The sequence below is a fragment of the Geotrypetes seraphini genome, chromosome 10, assembly GCF_902459505.1.
Source record: "Geotrypetes seraphini chromosome 10, aGeoSer1.1, whole genome shotgun sequence".
Classification (NCBI taxonomy): Eukaryota; Metazoa; Chordata; class Amphibia; order Gymnophiona; family Dermophiidae; genus Geotrypetes; species Geotrypetes seraphini.
In genome coordinates, this window is record NC_047093.1 from 141711418 (window position 1) to 141728526 (window position 17109).

The 17109-nt window shown below is 47.7% G+C and overlaps 1 protein-coding gene across 6 annotated transcripts in view; it reads left to right on the forward strand.

The window, feature by feature from the left end:
* Positions 1 to 17109, forward strand: part of PLEKHA4 (pleckstrin homology domain containing A4) — a 28790-nt gene that overhangs the window by 8851 nt on the left and 2830 nt on the right. For 5 of the 6 annotated variants that reach the window (XM_033959881.1, XM_033959879.1, XM_033959878.1 and 2 more), the window contains 15 exons: positions 1562 to 1852; positions 1941 to 2802; positions 3391 to 3504; positions 3620 to 3688; positions 5636 to 5716; positions 6049 to 6201; positions 7275 to 7373; positions 7587 to 7695; positions 9164 to 9270; positions 9487 to 9574; positions 9734 to 9846; positions 12547 to 12699; positions 13427 to 13777; positions 13941 to 14068; positions 14470 to 14585. In XM_033959881.1, the coding sequence (XP_033815772.1) occupies positions 1562 to 1852; positions 1941 to 2802; positions 3391 to 3504; positions 3620 to 3688; positions 5636 to 5716; positions 6049 to 6201; positions 7275 to 7373; positions 7587 to 7695; positions 9164 to 9270; positions 9487 to 9574; positions 9734 to 9846; positions 12547 to 12699; positions 13427 to 13777; positions 13941 to 14068; positions 14470 to 14585 (2834 nt within the window). The remainder of the gene's footprint in view (positions 1 to 1561; positions 1853 to 1940; positions 2803 to 3390; positions 3505 to 3619; positions 3689 to 5635; positions 5717 to 6048; positions 6202 to 7274; positions 7374 to 7586; positions 7696 to 9163; positions 9271 to 9486; positions 9575 to 9733; positions 9847 to 12546; positions 12700 to 13426; positions 13778 to 13940; positions 14069 to 14469; positions 14586 to 17109) is intronic. The other variant, XM_033959883.1, reaches the window with a different exon arrangement.

Genomic DNA, 17109 nt, shown 5'->3' on the forward strand with positions numbered 1-17109 from the left:
ATTCCTACAACTCAAGACTCGAGTCTTGGGTGTAGGAGCTTCTTTTTTCCTTAAATTCCCATGCAAATGTTTGGTGACATATCAAAATGTTAGATATGTTTTTGTAGATCCAGCTCATTTAGAGAATTTTCTTCAAGATAAAAATAAAGTAAATATATTACCTGAAACTAATACAGAGATTGAGGTTGAGTGAAATATAGAAGTTCTTTCTTTTGCCTGACTTGAAGGTTATTGAATAATTTCTTGTTAAAAATTTTTTTTACTTATTATTTGGTGATGCCAATAGAATAAGCAGCCCTCATATAATGTGGACTTGAATTAGATTTTCTTTTATTTTGATGTATTTTCCTTGATTATTCATTTTCATGGAATTGTTATAAGTTGTAACAATTGAATAAATTTATAAATATAAAAAAAAAAAAGAATTAAAAAAAAAAAAAAAAAAAAAGTAATTGTGAGATAAGTACTCTTTTGTTCATGATAACACTGGACATTTTTTCACATTGATTCAGTATTGAAAGAGGACATTTTTGGGAGTTGATATTACCATTTAGGACTTTATAGCATTTTTGCACATAATACACTGGAGAGTTTAATATCGATGAATGTTTTGTGTTTTTGCACATTTTCACAAAATTTACAATGGGTCCAGGGATGTTACACCTGTGATAAAACCCTGTTGGGTTATGCTCTCTCAACTCCATATTACAGGCTGGTCCTGATTGTGAGTTGTGTAAACTGAGGACCCATCACCATGATTTAAATTATTAATATACAGTGGTGCCTCGCATAACGAACGCCTCGCACAGCGAATGCTGCGCACAACGAACTTCATGTCTTGCTTCCTACAACGAACTTCGTTTCACACAACGAAGTCGCCCGAGCTGCATCCTTCCGCGCAGGCACTGCGCTTAACTGCCCTCTCTCCGCCTGGCTCCCTGTGCAGTGGCGGACCGTCGGCTCGCAGGGGCCCGGCGCCTACTGCTGATGCGTTGGGGGGGGCGGAGCTACTCTCGCCGCTTCCCCGATGCTAGAAAAAAAAAAATGAACAGTTAAGTCCCAGTTTTTGCCGCTGAGACTCTGCCCTCTCTCACTGTAAAATTAGACTCTACTTAGTCTGTCTTTAAATTTAAAAAATGTGTGTTGTTTTAAAAAACAATTATGTTTTTAGATGTATCTAAATAAAAATAATAACAAAAAATGTATCTTTTTTTATGTCATCTTAGCATATTTTATGCTACAGAACGAATTATTTTTTTTAACATGTATTGTTATGGGAAAACGCGTTTCACATAACGAACTTTTCGCATAACAAACTTGCTCCTGGAACGAATTAAGTTCGTTGTGTGAGGCACCACTGTATATAATTATTATCGTTTAATGTCTGGTATTCATTCTTGATGGTGATCTCCCAGTGTATTTGTTATTTATGGGAGGAATTTTTTCATATCCTATATGATTTTAAAAGCCAGCAGAAGGGTTTTGTATGTGTTGCCGTTCTGTAGCATCCAGAGCAGCGAGCTGATGCTCACTGAATGCTTTTGCTGTTTTCTCCCTATAGGCTCTCCTATACCCTCCCAGGCAGGACCAGGGGTCTGCCTCTCAGCTGTCCCCCACTAGTCACCTTCCATTCAACTTACCAGGACTTCCAACCCTGTAGCCTGGCCCCGAGCTGTGAATATGCAAGAAGTGCCGAATCACTGGAGATTGCGAATCTCTCTGAGTCCCAGTCAGTAGAGCAGGATGAGTCTGGTACCAGCTCAGGGCAGGGGCCTACTCAAGATGCTGCAGCCCCCCTGTCTACCCCTATTAACGGGTCTGGAAAAGTGGAGGCCACGGCAGAGAATGGAAGGTGCGAAGCAAGCAGAGCACGCTGTGCGACCCTTTTATTAATATCAGCAATTTGTATTAATAATGATTCTTTTCTCTGTATCTTTCAGCTCTTATTACCCCAGGATCCCAAGCAATCAGCTTTCCCAGGGCTTAGATTATCCCCATGACAGTTACCCTTCCCCTCCCATCCCCAGGGCCCTCAGTCCACGAGAAGCCCTTTCCCCACCCCATATGTACAGCCTGGAAGGGGCAGAGAGGGACTGGGAGAGGCAACAGGACAGAGCCCCAGCCCTATGCTCAAACTCCATTTCCGGCCACCAAATAGCCCCACATCAGTACCTGAGGACCTACCCCGAGCCGCCAGCATCCCCTCCCAGCGAGAGAACCTCCGTTATTAGGCCCTTGAGGTCCTATTCCCTCCCCACCACACCTTCAAATCTCTCAAGGCCCCGGACCCTGACCACCTCTCCATCGACAAGAAGGAGTGAAGCTCTCGGAGCAGTGGCTAGAAAGGCAGCACTGTTGACCCCCAGGCTGCACCAGAAGGCCAGTGCGTCTCTTGGACACTGCCAGGCAGTCTCCTGTGAGGAGCTTTCTCTGATGGACTCCCCAACCCTAAACAACCGCTCACTGACCAGGCCCCACACCCCAGTTGGACGGGTAGACATCCTGCCTGACAGCGAGATGGTGCTGAATCCTGCTTCCAGTAACCACGGCAAAGAGCGACTGGCCGACAGCTCCAGGAGCCAGCTGGGGACATCTTACACAAGGCCTCAGACCCCGTCAGACCGGTATGATGTCCTGCCCTTTGATGACCCGTATCTGTCCCTGGCGAGACCCGTGGGACATGTGGGAAGGTACTCCAAGAGGTTACATGTCTTGGCTGTGGCAGAACAGGAGCGACTGGCAGGAGGGGATAGAGCAAGTTTCCCCCACAGGATGCAGCGAGCTTCCAACAGCAGGCTGCAGGTGATTGGCAGCACCCCGGGGAGGAAGGGGGGATGAGAGACAGGGGACTAAGCAAGCCCTTGGGACAGACACGTAGACACGTATAGATTCCCAAACACAGAGAATATGACACATGTACACATGCATGTCTAAAATTTCACTGGGGTACATATAAAGATAGAACCCCCCCCCCCCCGAAAGTCTGAGCTAGGGAAATGGGCAGATCGAGGTGCAGGTATCAGTATATGTTTTAATGAAGTGACTTTCTGGGGTGCAGAGGGGACCCCCTTCTCCTGAGCCCTCTATCCAATTCTACCGAGGGGATGGGGCTGAAGTGTAGTCTTGGGGAAGGATGGCCATGTGTTGCAGCTTGTGTCGACTTGGATGAATTGTAAATGTGTACTACCATTTGGGGGATCCCAGACTAGAGTCAGCAGGCTGAACGGGGTCCTTCATCGCCAGGGAATGCCAAGTCTAGAGTCCCTGGGAGTTGAAACCAGGTCTGGCTCAGCCTGCCTGTAAGGACCAGAGTCCTCAAATCTTGGGCCTCTGGAACTGGGACTGGGGTGCAAATGAAATCTTACCGCCTCCTCCTATATGTCTCCCCAGGTCTCCCATCATCCCATCTCACCCAGTTTCTCCCAGTTACCGCCTCTGCCTCCGATTTCCAGCCATCCCACATCGCACCTGACACCTGGGAAGCGGCTCTCGCTGTCTGCTCTGGTATGGTCTGGGTCTCTTTGTTTTACAGATGGTAAAGGCTGGGGGTGGGGGCTATGAACTGAACAGCACTGACCGGCAGGAACGGGCAGCTGACCTATATTCTCCGCTCTCTCAGGCCCCCGGATCCAGATCATACACAGAGAGGATGCTGCAGCTGAGCCGGAGGACAGAAAGTGACGTGGATGTAAGTGACGCCCAAAGGGGTCTCTCGTTCACAAGGGAAGCTTTGAAATGACCAAAAAGGAGGGGGGAATACATTTTGGGTGTTTGAGGGTCTCCATCTAGGGTTACCAGATTTCCTCTTAAAAAAAAAAAAAAAAAAAAAGAGGACGTATGACCAAGTTGACAACTATGAAGCATCATAGACTGGGTTGGTTTCACCCATCTATACTATCTCTTTGTCTGTGACCTAAAATGTACTGTAACTCTTCTACTTTACACCCGATTTAAACGACCGAGTTGCCATGTATTACCTCTGCAAAATGCATTATCTTCTGTTATATGTAATAACTTCTGTGATAAGTATTATCTTCTGTGAACTTGAAGTATCATAACTCTTTACTGTTACTGTAATATACTCCTATCCTGAAATGTAATTCTACTGGAACTGCCCAGATATCTTCCATAATGTAATCCGCCTAGAACCGCAAGGCACAGGCGGAATAGAAATCCCTAATGTAATGTAATGTAATGTTTCTGCTCCGGTGGAAGTCATATATTGTCTGGTAGGAGTTTTTGTCTATAAAGGTGCCTGCAGGTCTTTAGTGTTGTATCCAGAACCTGGGGGGTAGGGGGGAGGATGTGGGTGAGACTATAGTATGTTTTCTTGCTACGTTGGTTGCCTTGTTTCAAAGAGTCATGTAACAACTGTTTTGGTCTGTACTTGTTTCTCTCTGTTGGTTTGAAAATATTTCAATAAAAAATATTTTAAAAAATAAGAGAACACTTGGCTCCGCCCCAGCCCCACCCTGTTCTGCCCCCCATCCTTGCCCCCCACACAAACCTCGTGTCTCCTTCCCCAAGCTCGGGGCCACGTCTGGAGGACCTTTGCGCATGCACGAATGTCAGCGCGATGACATCATAAGCATGCACGTGACGTCATCAGGTCGATGTCTGCGCATGCACAGAGACCCTCCAGATGGGGGCCCCGAGTTCAGGGCCTTCCAAAACCCGGACAAACTGCTGGGTGTTGGAACTCCCTCTGAGCACCTGGACAGTCCTCTAAAAAAAGAACGTGGCCGGGTTTTCCCAGACTTCTGGTAACCCTTTCCGCGCCCCTATCCTCCAGAAGGCATTCTCCAGAATCTATAGAAAGCACTCAAAACCGCTTTGGGTGTGCTCTCAATTTACACATGTAGTTCAATTGAGTAATGAGCCAATTAACAGCAGTAACAATTACTAGCAGGAATTGGCAAAAATGTGGATTTGTTAGGTGGAGCGTCCTAAGCGCTATTCTATAAAGAGGCGCGTGCTGGAAAGGGGACATGGCCATAGGAGGAGCATGGCGGGTCAAGGATGTTCACTAAAGGTGTGCACGCAGTTTTATGGAATTGGGGGGGATACGTGCAAGCATTTATAGCAGGATTCATTGGCGCAAAGTTTCAAGTTTATTTTTAATTTGATATACCGCCTATCTATAAGTCTGGCGGTGTACATGCATAGTGAAAATAAATATAAGTTAAAATGTCTTAAGTAGGCTAGTGGGTGGGCTAGCGAACCGTAGAGAGGAGGAGCCAGGCCCATAAGCCACTCTTAACTACTTGCGAGCCCACCAAAACCCTACTATAGTGGCTTATAGGTTCTACCTGCAGCCATAAGGGCTATTGGGGTGAAAGACAGGTGGGTATAGCAGATATCGGGGGAGTTCAGGGTTGTGGGAAGCAAGAGGGTGACTCATAGCCCCCCCTTTTGTTTTTTAGCTCCGGCCGCGGCAGTAACAGCTCCGACGGTCATAGAATTCCTATGAGCGATGGAGCTATTGCCGCTGCTATAATCCGCACTATGGTTTGTAAAAAAAAAAAAAAAAAAAAGTGGGGGTTAATTGTCAACAGTTTCCTGCTCTCTTTCTCACCTTTGCCCCTCTCGCCCATCTTCTCTGTATTCTCCCTCCCTCCCCACCCATTGTTCTCAGGCACTGCTGACGAGATTGTGTGGCCAGGACAAACTCTTGATAAACTTGGAAGGGGACTGGGGCCAGCTGCAAGCTGAGAAGGTAACCATATCCCCCACCCTAATTGTGAGATACAGAGAGAGGGGGGTGGAGGGTTGAATGGGGGAGTCTCTCTTTGCGCCCTTGCTTGGGAATCCACGTTCAGCCTTGCAATGTGATCCTAACCTTGCCCAGGGTGATCCGCTGGCGAGTTGATGTGAGGGGGGAGATGACACTGCACCATCAAAGTCTGCCGTGGGAGAGGTGTATTTTGACACATCCGAGGAGCAGGGATAGCCAGTCAGAGCGCTTTTTCCCCCCTCTCCCTCCATCCTCCGCCCTTTTTCAAAATGCCCTCTGGTTGCTGTGCTGACGCTCTCTCCTGGTGTTGGCAGGAGGCATTGGAGAACGCTCTGGACTTGACACGTCTGCACCTAGAGGAGCTCCAGGGTCGGGAGCCTGAGCTGATGGAGAAGATCTGGGTTCAGCAGAGGATGCTACAAGATGACCTGGTCCATGTGCGAGCCAGGATATGTGATCTTGCACTGGTGAGCCCAGTGCTGATAGAGGGAGGGAGGCAGTGCCAAGATCCCCGTCTCATGCCAGAGGTGGGGAGGTACAAGAGAGGCAGGGAGGAGAAGAGATTGGCCCAAAGCAAGGAAACCAGTTGCTTTATATGTAAAATGAAGGAGTTCAGAATTGGAGGTGGTTAGAATCCTAAGCATCAGCTGATGAACCAACATCAAAGATAAAAAATATCCTAATTTAAAGATAGATGGGAGGGGGGGCCGGTAAAAAGGGATAGAGGGGACCTAAAAAGAGATGGAGGGGCAGGGGCTAGCAACCTTTTTTCAGCAAAGAGCCAATTTATCCAAAATGCTTGACCCATTTTACAAAGAGCCGCAAGGTGTAGCTTCTCTTCTCTCCATCCCTTTGCAGGTCTCTGCACTTCTCATCCCTCCCTCCCTTCACTGCCTGTTGCCCTCCCCCAGCTCGTAGCCAAGGTTCTCTCCACTCTCCAGGCCCAGACCTTGTAATCTCCCTCCCAACCCCACAGTTTCCTCCCCTCCACTCCCCCCCCCCCCACACACACACATACCCTGGGTCTGCTGAGGTACTTGGTGGTCTAGCAGGAGTCTTTGTGGCAGGAGCATGGCCTTCTCGTTCCTGCCTCCTCAAGGCTGCCGCGACCTCTTGTGGTAGCTCATGCTACTACAAGAAATGCTGGGGACAGCTGCGAGAGTTTGCGGCAGCTGTTTTAGAAGGCAGCTGTGAGGAGGAAAGAACAAGTGAGCTACATTCCTGCCACAAAGACCCCCACTGGACCACTGGGTACCTCGATAGGAGGGGGGTGGGGTATTGTGAGGTTGAGAGGGAGATTAAAGGGTCAAGGCCTGGAGAGCTGCAGCCACATGCAAGAAGAGCTGCATGTGGCACAGGAGCCACAGGTTGCTGATCTCTGGGATAGGGGAAGCATTGCAGAGAGAGAGATGGAGGGAGAGAAGACACATGGGAAGTACAGGCATGATGAGAAATCCCATCCCAAGCCTTTGAGTGCAGTCTTATCTTTGGGTCCACTGGATCTCTGAATCCCTTACTCAATTGCCCTATTCTCCTGCAGGAAATGGAGGGTGCATGGCAGGAGTACCAAGTCCTGGAACAGGAGCTGCATGCCCTAAGAGATAGCCTGGAGCATCTCCAGCAAACGGGACACCCCCAGGTACTCATCTGCAACCCCACCCCCATACCCTGCTTGAAGTCCTCTCTGGACACATCTGTAGAGATCGACGTGATGGTGGTACAGCATGCCTCAAGGACATTTGCTGCTTTGTGTCATGGTAAAGCATTCATGGGCTGGAGAGAGAGATGGGGCTATCATGTCCCATCTTGAGGCATGCCCTCAATTCACAACTGCTTCCTTCTCCTTTCTCAGGAGCAGGTGGCAGCCCGGCGAGACCTGTGGATGATCGATGACATTGTGTCGGGTCTCAAAGCCAACAAGAATAACTTCCACATGGTCCGTGAGCATGCAAGACCCCCCCGTGAGTACACTGGTGTTTGTTCTGCTAAGCTAAGTAGAGAATGGCACAGGGACAAATTTTTCTCCGTTCCCGTGGGAACTCATTTCCCCATTCCGTCCTGGCGAGTTCTTTTCCTGTCCCTGCCCCATTCCTGCAAGCTCCGTCCTTATCTGCACAAGCCTCAAACACTTTAAAATCATAAGTGTTCGAGGCTTGTACGGTTAAGGCAGAGCTTACAGGAATGGGGCAGGGACAGTGACAAAACTCATGGAGATGGGACGGAGAAATTGAGTTCCTACTGGTGATATGCTAAGATCATTGTAGATCAGATTATTGCATGGGGAATTAGTTGAGATCCCTCTGGGCCCAGTTTGGGAAAGGGGGATTTATTGAGATCACTCTAGCTCAGATTAGTATATGATATATGTAAACCGCTTTGATTTGATATTATTGAATGAGAGCAACCAAGAAAGGGACTTGGGGGTAATGGTGGACATGACAATGAAGCCGACGGCACAGTGCGCAACAGCCGCTAAGAAAGCAAATAGAATGCTAGGCATAATCAAGAAGGGTATTACAACAAGGACAAAAGAAGTTATCCTGCCATTGTATCGGGCGATGGTGCGCCCGCATCTGGAATACTGCGTCCAATATTGGTCTCCGTACCTTAGGAAGGATATGGCGTTACTCGAGAGGGTTCAGAGGAGAGCGACACGCTTGATAAAAGGGATGGAAAACCTCTCATACGCTGAGAGATTGGAGAAACTGGGTCTCTTTTCCCTGGAGAAGAGGAGACTTAGAGGGGATATGATAGAGACTTATAAGATCATGAAGGGCATAGAGAGAGTAGAGAAGGACAGATTCTTCAAACTTTCGAAAAATAAAAGAACAAGAGGACACTTGGAAAAGTTGAAAGGGGACAGATTTAAAACGAATGCTAGGAAGTTCTTCTTTACCCAACGAGTGGTGAACACCTGGAATGCGCTTCCAGAGGGCGTAATAGGGCAGAGTACAGTACAGGGGTTTAAGAAAGGATTGGACATTTTCCTGCTGGAAAAGGGGATAGAAGGGTATAGATAGAGGATTACTGCACAGGTCCTGGACCTGTTGGGCCACCGCGTGTGCGGACTGCTGGGCACGATGGACCTCTGGTCTGACCCAGCAGAGGCATTGCTTATGTTCTTATGTTCTTATGTACCATAGTATACCAAATTCCTCTCTCTTCTCCGTTCCTTTCCATTAGAACATGTGGGATTGGTGGAAGCCAATCTGGATCATTTGAAGCATGGTGGTATTAGGTTCAGATCACTCTGGATTAGGTTAGAACATGGGAGGATGGGCTAAGATCACGCTGGATCAGGTTAGACCATGAAGAGCTGAGACTGGATTGGTTGAAATTACTTTTTAATTTGAGGGTGAAACAACAGACTTGGTCACTTATGTATTGACCTGTTGTCTTTTTCCTCTGGGGATGGGGTTTATTCTGCAGCATTATTCATCCCAGCCACCCCAGTCCTCGATGAGCCTTTTGCTCCTCAGAAGGGCTTCCTGCAACTGGCAGACCTGGAACCACCCGCCCCGAGAAAAAAACCCAGGGTAAGAAGCAGAATCTCCATTTCTCCACACGGGTGGCGCAATTCTACCCTCCTACCACTTTCCATCCCCTTTCTCTCTTAACTCTTCCCTTCTCTGGGTCTTTCACAGTGGCTTACCTCAATATCATTCTTGAGATGAGGAGGGTCACTGTATGATTCCTCCATTGGATCTCCTTTCCATGATCACCACTGGTATCTTTGTGTTTTGTGACTTCAGGGACCAGAAGATCATGGCAGCAATGAGTTCATGGTGGAGGCCGGTAGGATCCAGTTGGTGGAGAATACCAGACAGATCACTGGAGGAGGTAGGATCCCCAATCCCCCCGCCCCCGCTCTAGGGATGGGGCACTAATTGGGATATCTCTGGGGGTGTTAAGGTAACTTGCCAAGTAAGTGAAAGCCTGCATGAAGACAGGGATCTGTAAATGTTTATCCTCTGTCTGTTAACTCTCCTCCCACATCAGACCGTCTCAGCAAATCCAGCCAGGGTCCAGCTTCCAACTGTGTCTCTCTTCAGCCCTGCAGCCTGCTTCCTGGAAATACCTGTCCACAGGTAGATGGAAATCCCGATGCTAAGGTGAGAACCTTTAAAATGAGCTGGAAATGGCTGTGTCGTAAGGTGTGTCTCCTGGCTCGCAGGTGTATTATGCAGCAATGGACCTCATCCAATCCTCCGTCTTTTTGGCATTGGAGGGCTCACCTCCATGCATTAGTTCTGTGGGAGGCGCGTGAGGTGGGGGGCTCCCTTAAACGTCGTCGGAGATTTATTGCTTCTTTGGGACCCCTATTTACGTTCCTTGTCCCCTAGGGGACGCAGCCTTCTTCTTAATACCCTGGCTTAATGGTGCGCTCTCCTGGCCGGTTCTGGATCCCGGCATCTCTCTGCTCTGGGGGGGGGGGGATTGTTTATGGAGGGGTTGCCTTGTTCATTTAGGTGCCCTGGGGTCATCAGAGTCCAGACCCTGGGGGAAATTTGGTCTGTGGTTTGGTTTTCTTATTTGAGCCCTTGCATTCCTCTCCATTTCGGGAAGGGGGGGATGGTGAGTGTGACTTGCGGGATGGGGGGAACAAAAGGGGGGGGGGGTCGGGGGTTTATGGGTGGATATAATTGACACATGTTTTGTCATGCTGTACTTTGTTATGCAGATTTTTGCCTCTGTTCATTATGTTCTGTTACTTATTGTTTTCTTTGTTCTGCTGGTGTTTTCATGTCAATAAAAATTGTTTACAATCTAAAATGAGCTGGAAAAAAAAAAAAAGCCATTGAAAGCATCCATGTGCAGACAGTTTAAAATCTGTTCTCTCAGGGTTTCCGCAGCTGCCGTCGCGCTTGTTGCAGGTTTCCAGGTCTTGCTGCGTCTTGTCAGGTAGAACGCAATGTTTTAGCCTTCTACCTGACAAGACGCAGCGAGACCCGGAAACATGCAACCAGCACGACGGCAGCTGCAGAAGCCCTGAGAGAACATCTAACCCAGTTTCACAGAGATAGGGGTCACCAGAATTGTCCCCGAAGGAAAATCTAGACCAATGACCATGCTCCCCAGGCCCGCCCCCTTAACCTGTTTGTGCGTTGGAATAGCATCCACGCCTGCGATGCTTTGACATCACTTCATTGCATCTGCGTGTTCGCGGATGATGTCCCGACATCAGAAGCTTTTCCAAAACCTGAACAAAGTGCTGGGTTTTGAAAAGCCGTTCAGACCCCCGGACATGCAAAAGGAGAACATGTCCGGGGAAATCTGGACTTCTGGGAACCCTACACAGGGAGAACTTCTTTAAACTCGCCCTTTTATACTCTAGCGGGGGTAAAAAGACCAACTGATTTTCCCACCAAAATTGAAATTGGTGACCAACGAACTGCCCTGTTTCCCAGTCAGGTCAGTGGACCCACTATTTACAGAGACAACCTGCAGACCTCACAGCATACCGTGAAGAAAACCACAGCTTTCTACCTGACCAAGACGCAGCGAGACCCGGAAACATGCAACAAGCACGACGGCAGCTGCAGAAGCCCTGAGAGAACATCTAACCCAGTTTCACAGAGATAGGGGTCACCAGAATTGTCCCCGAAGGAAAATCTAGACCAATGACCATGCTCCCCAGGCCCGCCCCCTTAACCTGTTTGTGCGTTGGAATAGCATCCACGCCTGCGATGCTTTGACATCACTTCATTGCATCTGCGTGTTCGCGGATGATGTCCCGACATCAGAAGCTTTTCCAAAACCTGAACAAAGTGCTGGGTTTTGAAAAGCCGTTCAGACCCCCGGACATGCAAAAGGAGAACATGTCCGGGGAAATCTGGACTTCCGGGAATCCTACACAGGGAGAACTTCTTTAAACTCGCCCTTTTATACTCTAGCGGGGGTAAAAAGACCAACTGATTTTCCCACCAAAATTGAAATTGGTGACCAACGAACTGCCCTGTTTCCCAGTCAGGTCAGTGGACCCACTATTTACAGAGACAACCTGCAGACCTCACAGCATACCGTGAAGAAAACCACAGCTTTCTACCTGACCAAGTCGCAGCGAGACCTGGAAAGCTGCAACAAGCAGTTTAAAATCTGTCTCTTCTTGTCCCCTGCCCACCTTCTCCCAGTCTGTCTACCTGGTCATACATGTGTCATATTCTGTCTTCAAAGCTGGGCCCAGTAAGTGGGAATTCTTGCTTGCAAGGGTGATGAGCAGGGGTGCTCAGATCTGTGGCCTTTAACCATCTCTGCTTTCTCTCGGGTTGTGCTTCTTTCTCAAGTGCTGTGGGGGCAGGGAAGGAAGCACAGGCTGCCAGTTGTACACGACGTGGTTAACGGATGACCTGCCGCCAATGTGGTCCTTTTTTCCCACAAGTCACTCAGCTGGTTGGCATTTATGGCAGGGGTGGGGTAGGGTGGGGAGAAGATACTACTGCAAAACATGGCCTATCACAGCCTGTTTTGTGGAAGTATTTATTGTTAATTGTGTATGTATTGTTGATGTAATTTTATAGTTTTGTATGTAAGTTTGTAACCCCCCCTCACATTCAGGCCTACTTCCCACGACTCCCATCCATAGAATTTCACTCTCCTACATCATCTGCTTTTGCTGGCCACTGGCCAACCTGCAATTTCTCACATCTGTCTCAGCCACGAACACCAGTGTGAATGCTGTTTAACATGAAAATGCATCCTAGTGGTTGCAAATGCCACCCCTGAGGCCAGGCTCTTGTCCTCCTCCTCCTCTTCAGAGGCTACTAGGAAAATCTATATTGCAACGGTGTCTCTCTGTCCACCCTGTTCTGCAGGCCTCTCCTCCGAGCCGCAGCCAACGACAGCGTATGAGCGCTGAGGAGCAGCTGGAGCGGATGCGGCGTCACCAGGAGGCCCAGATTCCAGAACGAGTCAAGCCCCCCAGACGGAGAGTCCCACCTCTGAGGAGTCCAGTGGGCAACTGCCGGGTAAAAGATCTTCATTTTCAAAATTATTTTTCAGTTGAGAAAACCCATATGGGTCACTCTTCAGTCAGCAGAGCTCAGCGTTTTTAAAATTCTGACCACTGCTGGTTAAAATAGACCCAAATACTCAATGCTGGGCCACATCTGGGCACCAGCACCATATATTCAGGTCTTTGGCAACACCCGGAAATGATGCAGGTACGGCTAATATTCTGTGTGATGCCTGCACAGCTAGCTGAGCAATTGCTCTTTAAGTCCAACATGCCTGGTTAGCTGATTGGTTCTGCTTAGACTCTGCCTTCAGGTCATTCCAGCAGTAATCAGGGAAACCCACAGTGGTCAGAGGGGATATTCTGCAACCCTGCCTGGGTGCCACTGAATATCTGCTCCCCAACTTGCTCAGTGCTTCTCCTGCCTGCTTAAATCATTTTGAATATGGTTTAAAAAACACAGTTTGTAAAAATGCCAGGTCCTGGCACCTTAAGGGTCTCTAAGTAAGTTCTCTTACAATCAAAATTCTACAGGGGGTGGAGGGCAGGATTGGAAAATTAATACAGAGTTTTCTAGTTTGTTACTGTTGAGGCACCTAAATACACCATAGGTTATATGTTTCCTCTCGAGTTCAGATTTTCTGTAAGGTACTCTTATTAAAGTAAACCTCTCCCTCCCTCCCTCTCTCCCTGTCGATCTCTCTCCCCCATCTTTCTCCTTCTGTTTTCTATTTTTCCAGTCAAAGTTAACAGATCCCCAACCTGCAGGGTGTAATGGCACCCAGCTGGACCAGCTCACCACAGGGTCACCAGATGCTCAGAAACCAACGTTGGTGACAGTCACAGCATCCTACCTCCCTCTTGCCATGGTAGCACCAGGGGAAACTGGAGTGGCGGTGAGACTCCAGGGCCAGAGTGAGGGTCGAGTGATGCCGGTCATGTTGGAAGGTAGTCCATCATCATGCAGATGCCACCAGGAGATAATGCCAGCAGCCTCAATGGTCAGGACCAGCAACGATGACCCAGCTGCCCCTCTAAACATGTCGGAGGTTACAGTCAGTCTAAGCCAAGAAAGCAAGGCTACACCAGAGGTGAGCAAGGGGGACTTTGTAGTCACTGATGCAACATGACAGACCTTGGCAAAATGCCCCCTTCCATTAAATAGACACTTGGCCCTCATCCTTCTAAGAACTTCAAATGGGGATTTCAGTTCTTTTATTTATAAAGCAATCACTGGGTTGTTCTGTGCTCCAGCTCAGGCTGAACCGGTACCAAGTGACGCCCTCCTGCTGTGTAGGTCCCAACCTGCCTCCGGCCCCCCGGCAGCTGGAGGCCAGGAGGAAACTTGTGGATGGGATGGCAACCACGGTGCTGCAGAGCAGGTGAGGGCAGCGGACATTTCTAGGGGCTGGGGAGGGGGGAGAAGGTCAAAGAAGACTGATAAAGATCAAGAGGTCAACCCTCTTGCAAAAGAACAGTCCATTCCGGAGGGTGCAGTACTGGACATTTTTAAGTCTTTCCCTGATATTGGCCAATGCTGTCTGAGGTTCTGATTTATCAAAGGGGTGGAGGGGTTATTATTGATAAACTGGCTTCTCGGCTATGATGCTTACACTCAGGTTGGCCACTTGGCCCCCTTAGTGGAGAGGGGGAGGATTTGTGAGGTAAGAAGGAGGCATTGTCACTTTTTACCAACCGTTGCCCCTCATTCCATCCCATTGATCCCCCTCCCCTTGCAATCAATATCTTCCCCACTCACCCACCCCATTGTTTCACATTTCAGATCTGGGACATCACTGGAGAGCCACGGCGACTGCATTGCACTAGAGCAGGAGCGGGTCATCAGTCTGTCCTATGTCCTGGCAAACGAAGCCTCGCAGTTCAGCAAACTCATGACAGGTAAGCAATGTGCCTTCAAAGGGGATTGCAGCCTTGTACTCTCTCTCCCTGAGAACAACAAGGCCCCCTCAAAATATTGCTATGAGCTCATGCATAAGAGCTGCCACGCCAGTTAGACCAAAGGGCCATTTGGCTCATTGTCCTATCTCCCATAAGAACATAACATAAGAACATAACATAAGCAATGCCTCCTCTGGGTCAGACCTGAGGTCCATCGTGCCTAGCAGTCTGCTCACGCGGCGGCCCAACAGGTCCAGAACCTGTGCAGTAATCCTCTATCTATACCCCTCTATCCCTTTTTCCAGCAGGAAATTGTCCAATCCTTTCTTGAACCCCAGTACCGTCCTCTGCCCTATTACGCCCTCTGGAAGCGCATTCCAGGTGTCCACCACACGTTGGGTAAAGAAAAACTTCCTAGCATTCGTTTTGAATTTGTCCCCTTTCAACTTTTCTGAATGCCCTCTTGTTCTCTTATTTTTCGAAAGTTTGAAGAATCTGTCCCTCTCTACTCTCTCTATGCCCTTCATGATCTTGTAAGACTCTTATCATATCCCCTCTAAGTCTCCTCTTCTCCAGGAAAAAGAGTCCCAGTTTCTTCAACCTCTCAGCATATGAAAGGTTTTCCGTCCCTTTTATCAGACGTGTCGCTCTCCTCTGAACCCTCTCGAGTAAAGCCATATCCTGAGTAGATGCCCAGAGGACATTTACAATAAATGGGTTATATGTGGAAGTGTCTGTTACATCTTTCCAATATCCACTAGTTAAGGATTTGGGTGTGCCCTGAACCCATGTTGACACCTCTACCAATGATTTTGTAACTTACCTTGAGTTCATTAGGAACAGGGTATGACAAACCAACATGTATGATATTTGAAATTGACGGACCCTCCATAAACAAAAAAATTAAAAAAACTTTCAATCCAGGAATTTCCATGTTTATTTATTACTTATATACCGTCTAAGTTGTTTTTACATTCAGGTACTCAAACATTTTCCCCTATCTGTCCCTGAAGGCTCACAATCCACTTAATGTACCTGGAGCAATGGAGGGTTAAGGAGCAGCACAGGGCTTGAACCCACAAGAGGCTACAGTTCTAATCATTAGGCCACTCTTCCTTTCTAAGATAAGGTGTTTTATAATTAAAGTTTTTAAGGTATACAGTGGTTGAGTGGAACGGACTCGACATGTGCTGTGTTTCAGCACAACAGCCTTTATCAGGAGTCCAATAAACATACTTATGAGCCAAACTATGAATAAAAAGAGAACAAAGCGTGATGGATGAATAAATACGCTAATGTAAAAAAAAAAAAAAAAAAAAAAAAAAAATGTAGATAAAAACGCAGGACAATTGTGGTATGATAGAAGGAAAACCAATTTCCAAATCTGCATAGTACTCTACAAATCTGTGAGACGTATAAGACATGACCACTGTGAAGAGAAACCTGTGGAATGATCCATAGAGATCACACATAAGTCATCAATGCTCTAAGACAGAGAGTGCACACCGTGCGGTTAAATTTCTCAACAACTTATTAAAACAGAAAGACAAAGCCTACCCAATAAAGGTGTGTAATAGGGTAGACACCCTAGAGAGTGTGAGAGATCTAGCAAAGCTTAAAGAATGGTCCAGAAATTGGAAACTAGGATTTCATGCTAAAAAATACAGGGTTATGCACTTGGGCTACAAAAATCCAGAATGGTATAGTATAGGAGGTGAAGCACTTCTGTGAAGGAAAGATGAGCAGAATTTGGGGGTGATTGAGTCTGATGATCTCAAGGTGGCAAAACAGGTAGAAAAGGCGACAGTCAAAGCTAGGAGGATGCTCAGGTGCATAGGGAGTGGAATGGCCAGTAGGAAAAAGGAGACCCCCCACTTTTAAAAAGATATAAACAGAATGGAGTTGGTCCAGAGGGCCGCTACAAAATGAGTTAGTGGTCTTTGTCAAAAATCGTATGGGGACAGACTTAGAGTCCTCAATATCTATACTCTGGAAAAAAGGTGGGAGAGAGGGGATATGATACAGACATTTAAATATCTCTGTGGCATTAAGGTACAGGAGGTTAGCCTTTTTCAAATGAAGGAAAACTCTGGAAGGAGAGGGCATAGGATGAAGTAACGAAGTGACAGGTTCAGGAGTAATGTAAGGAAATACTTTTTTCCCAGAAAGGTTGGTAGATGCGTGGAATAGTCTCCCAGTGGAGATGGTGGAGACAAAGACTGTGTCACTCTGAATTCAAGAAAGCATGGGACAGCAATGTGGGATCTCTTTGGGAGAGGAGGAGATAGTGGATGCTGTGGATGGGCAGACTGGAAGGGCCATTTGGCCTTTATCTGCCCTCATGTTTCTATAACCATAAAGCTCTTTGACCTCACAATGCAAGTGTTAAGAGCCTTAGCCTATAGGGAGAGGAGGAGATAGTGGATGCTGCGGATGGGCCATTTCATCTTTATCTGCCATCATGTTTCTATATTTCTATAAAGCTGAAAAAAATATTGAAGCAATCTTCTATATGGCAAAAACA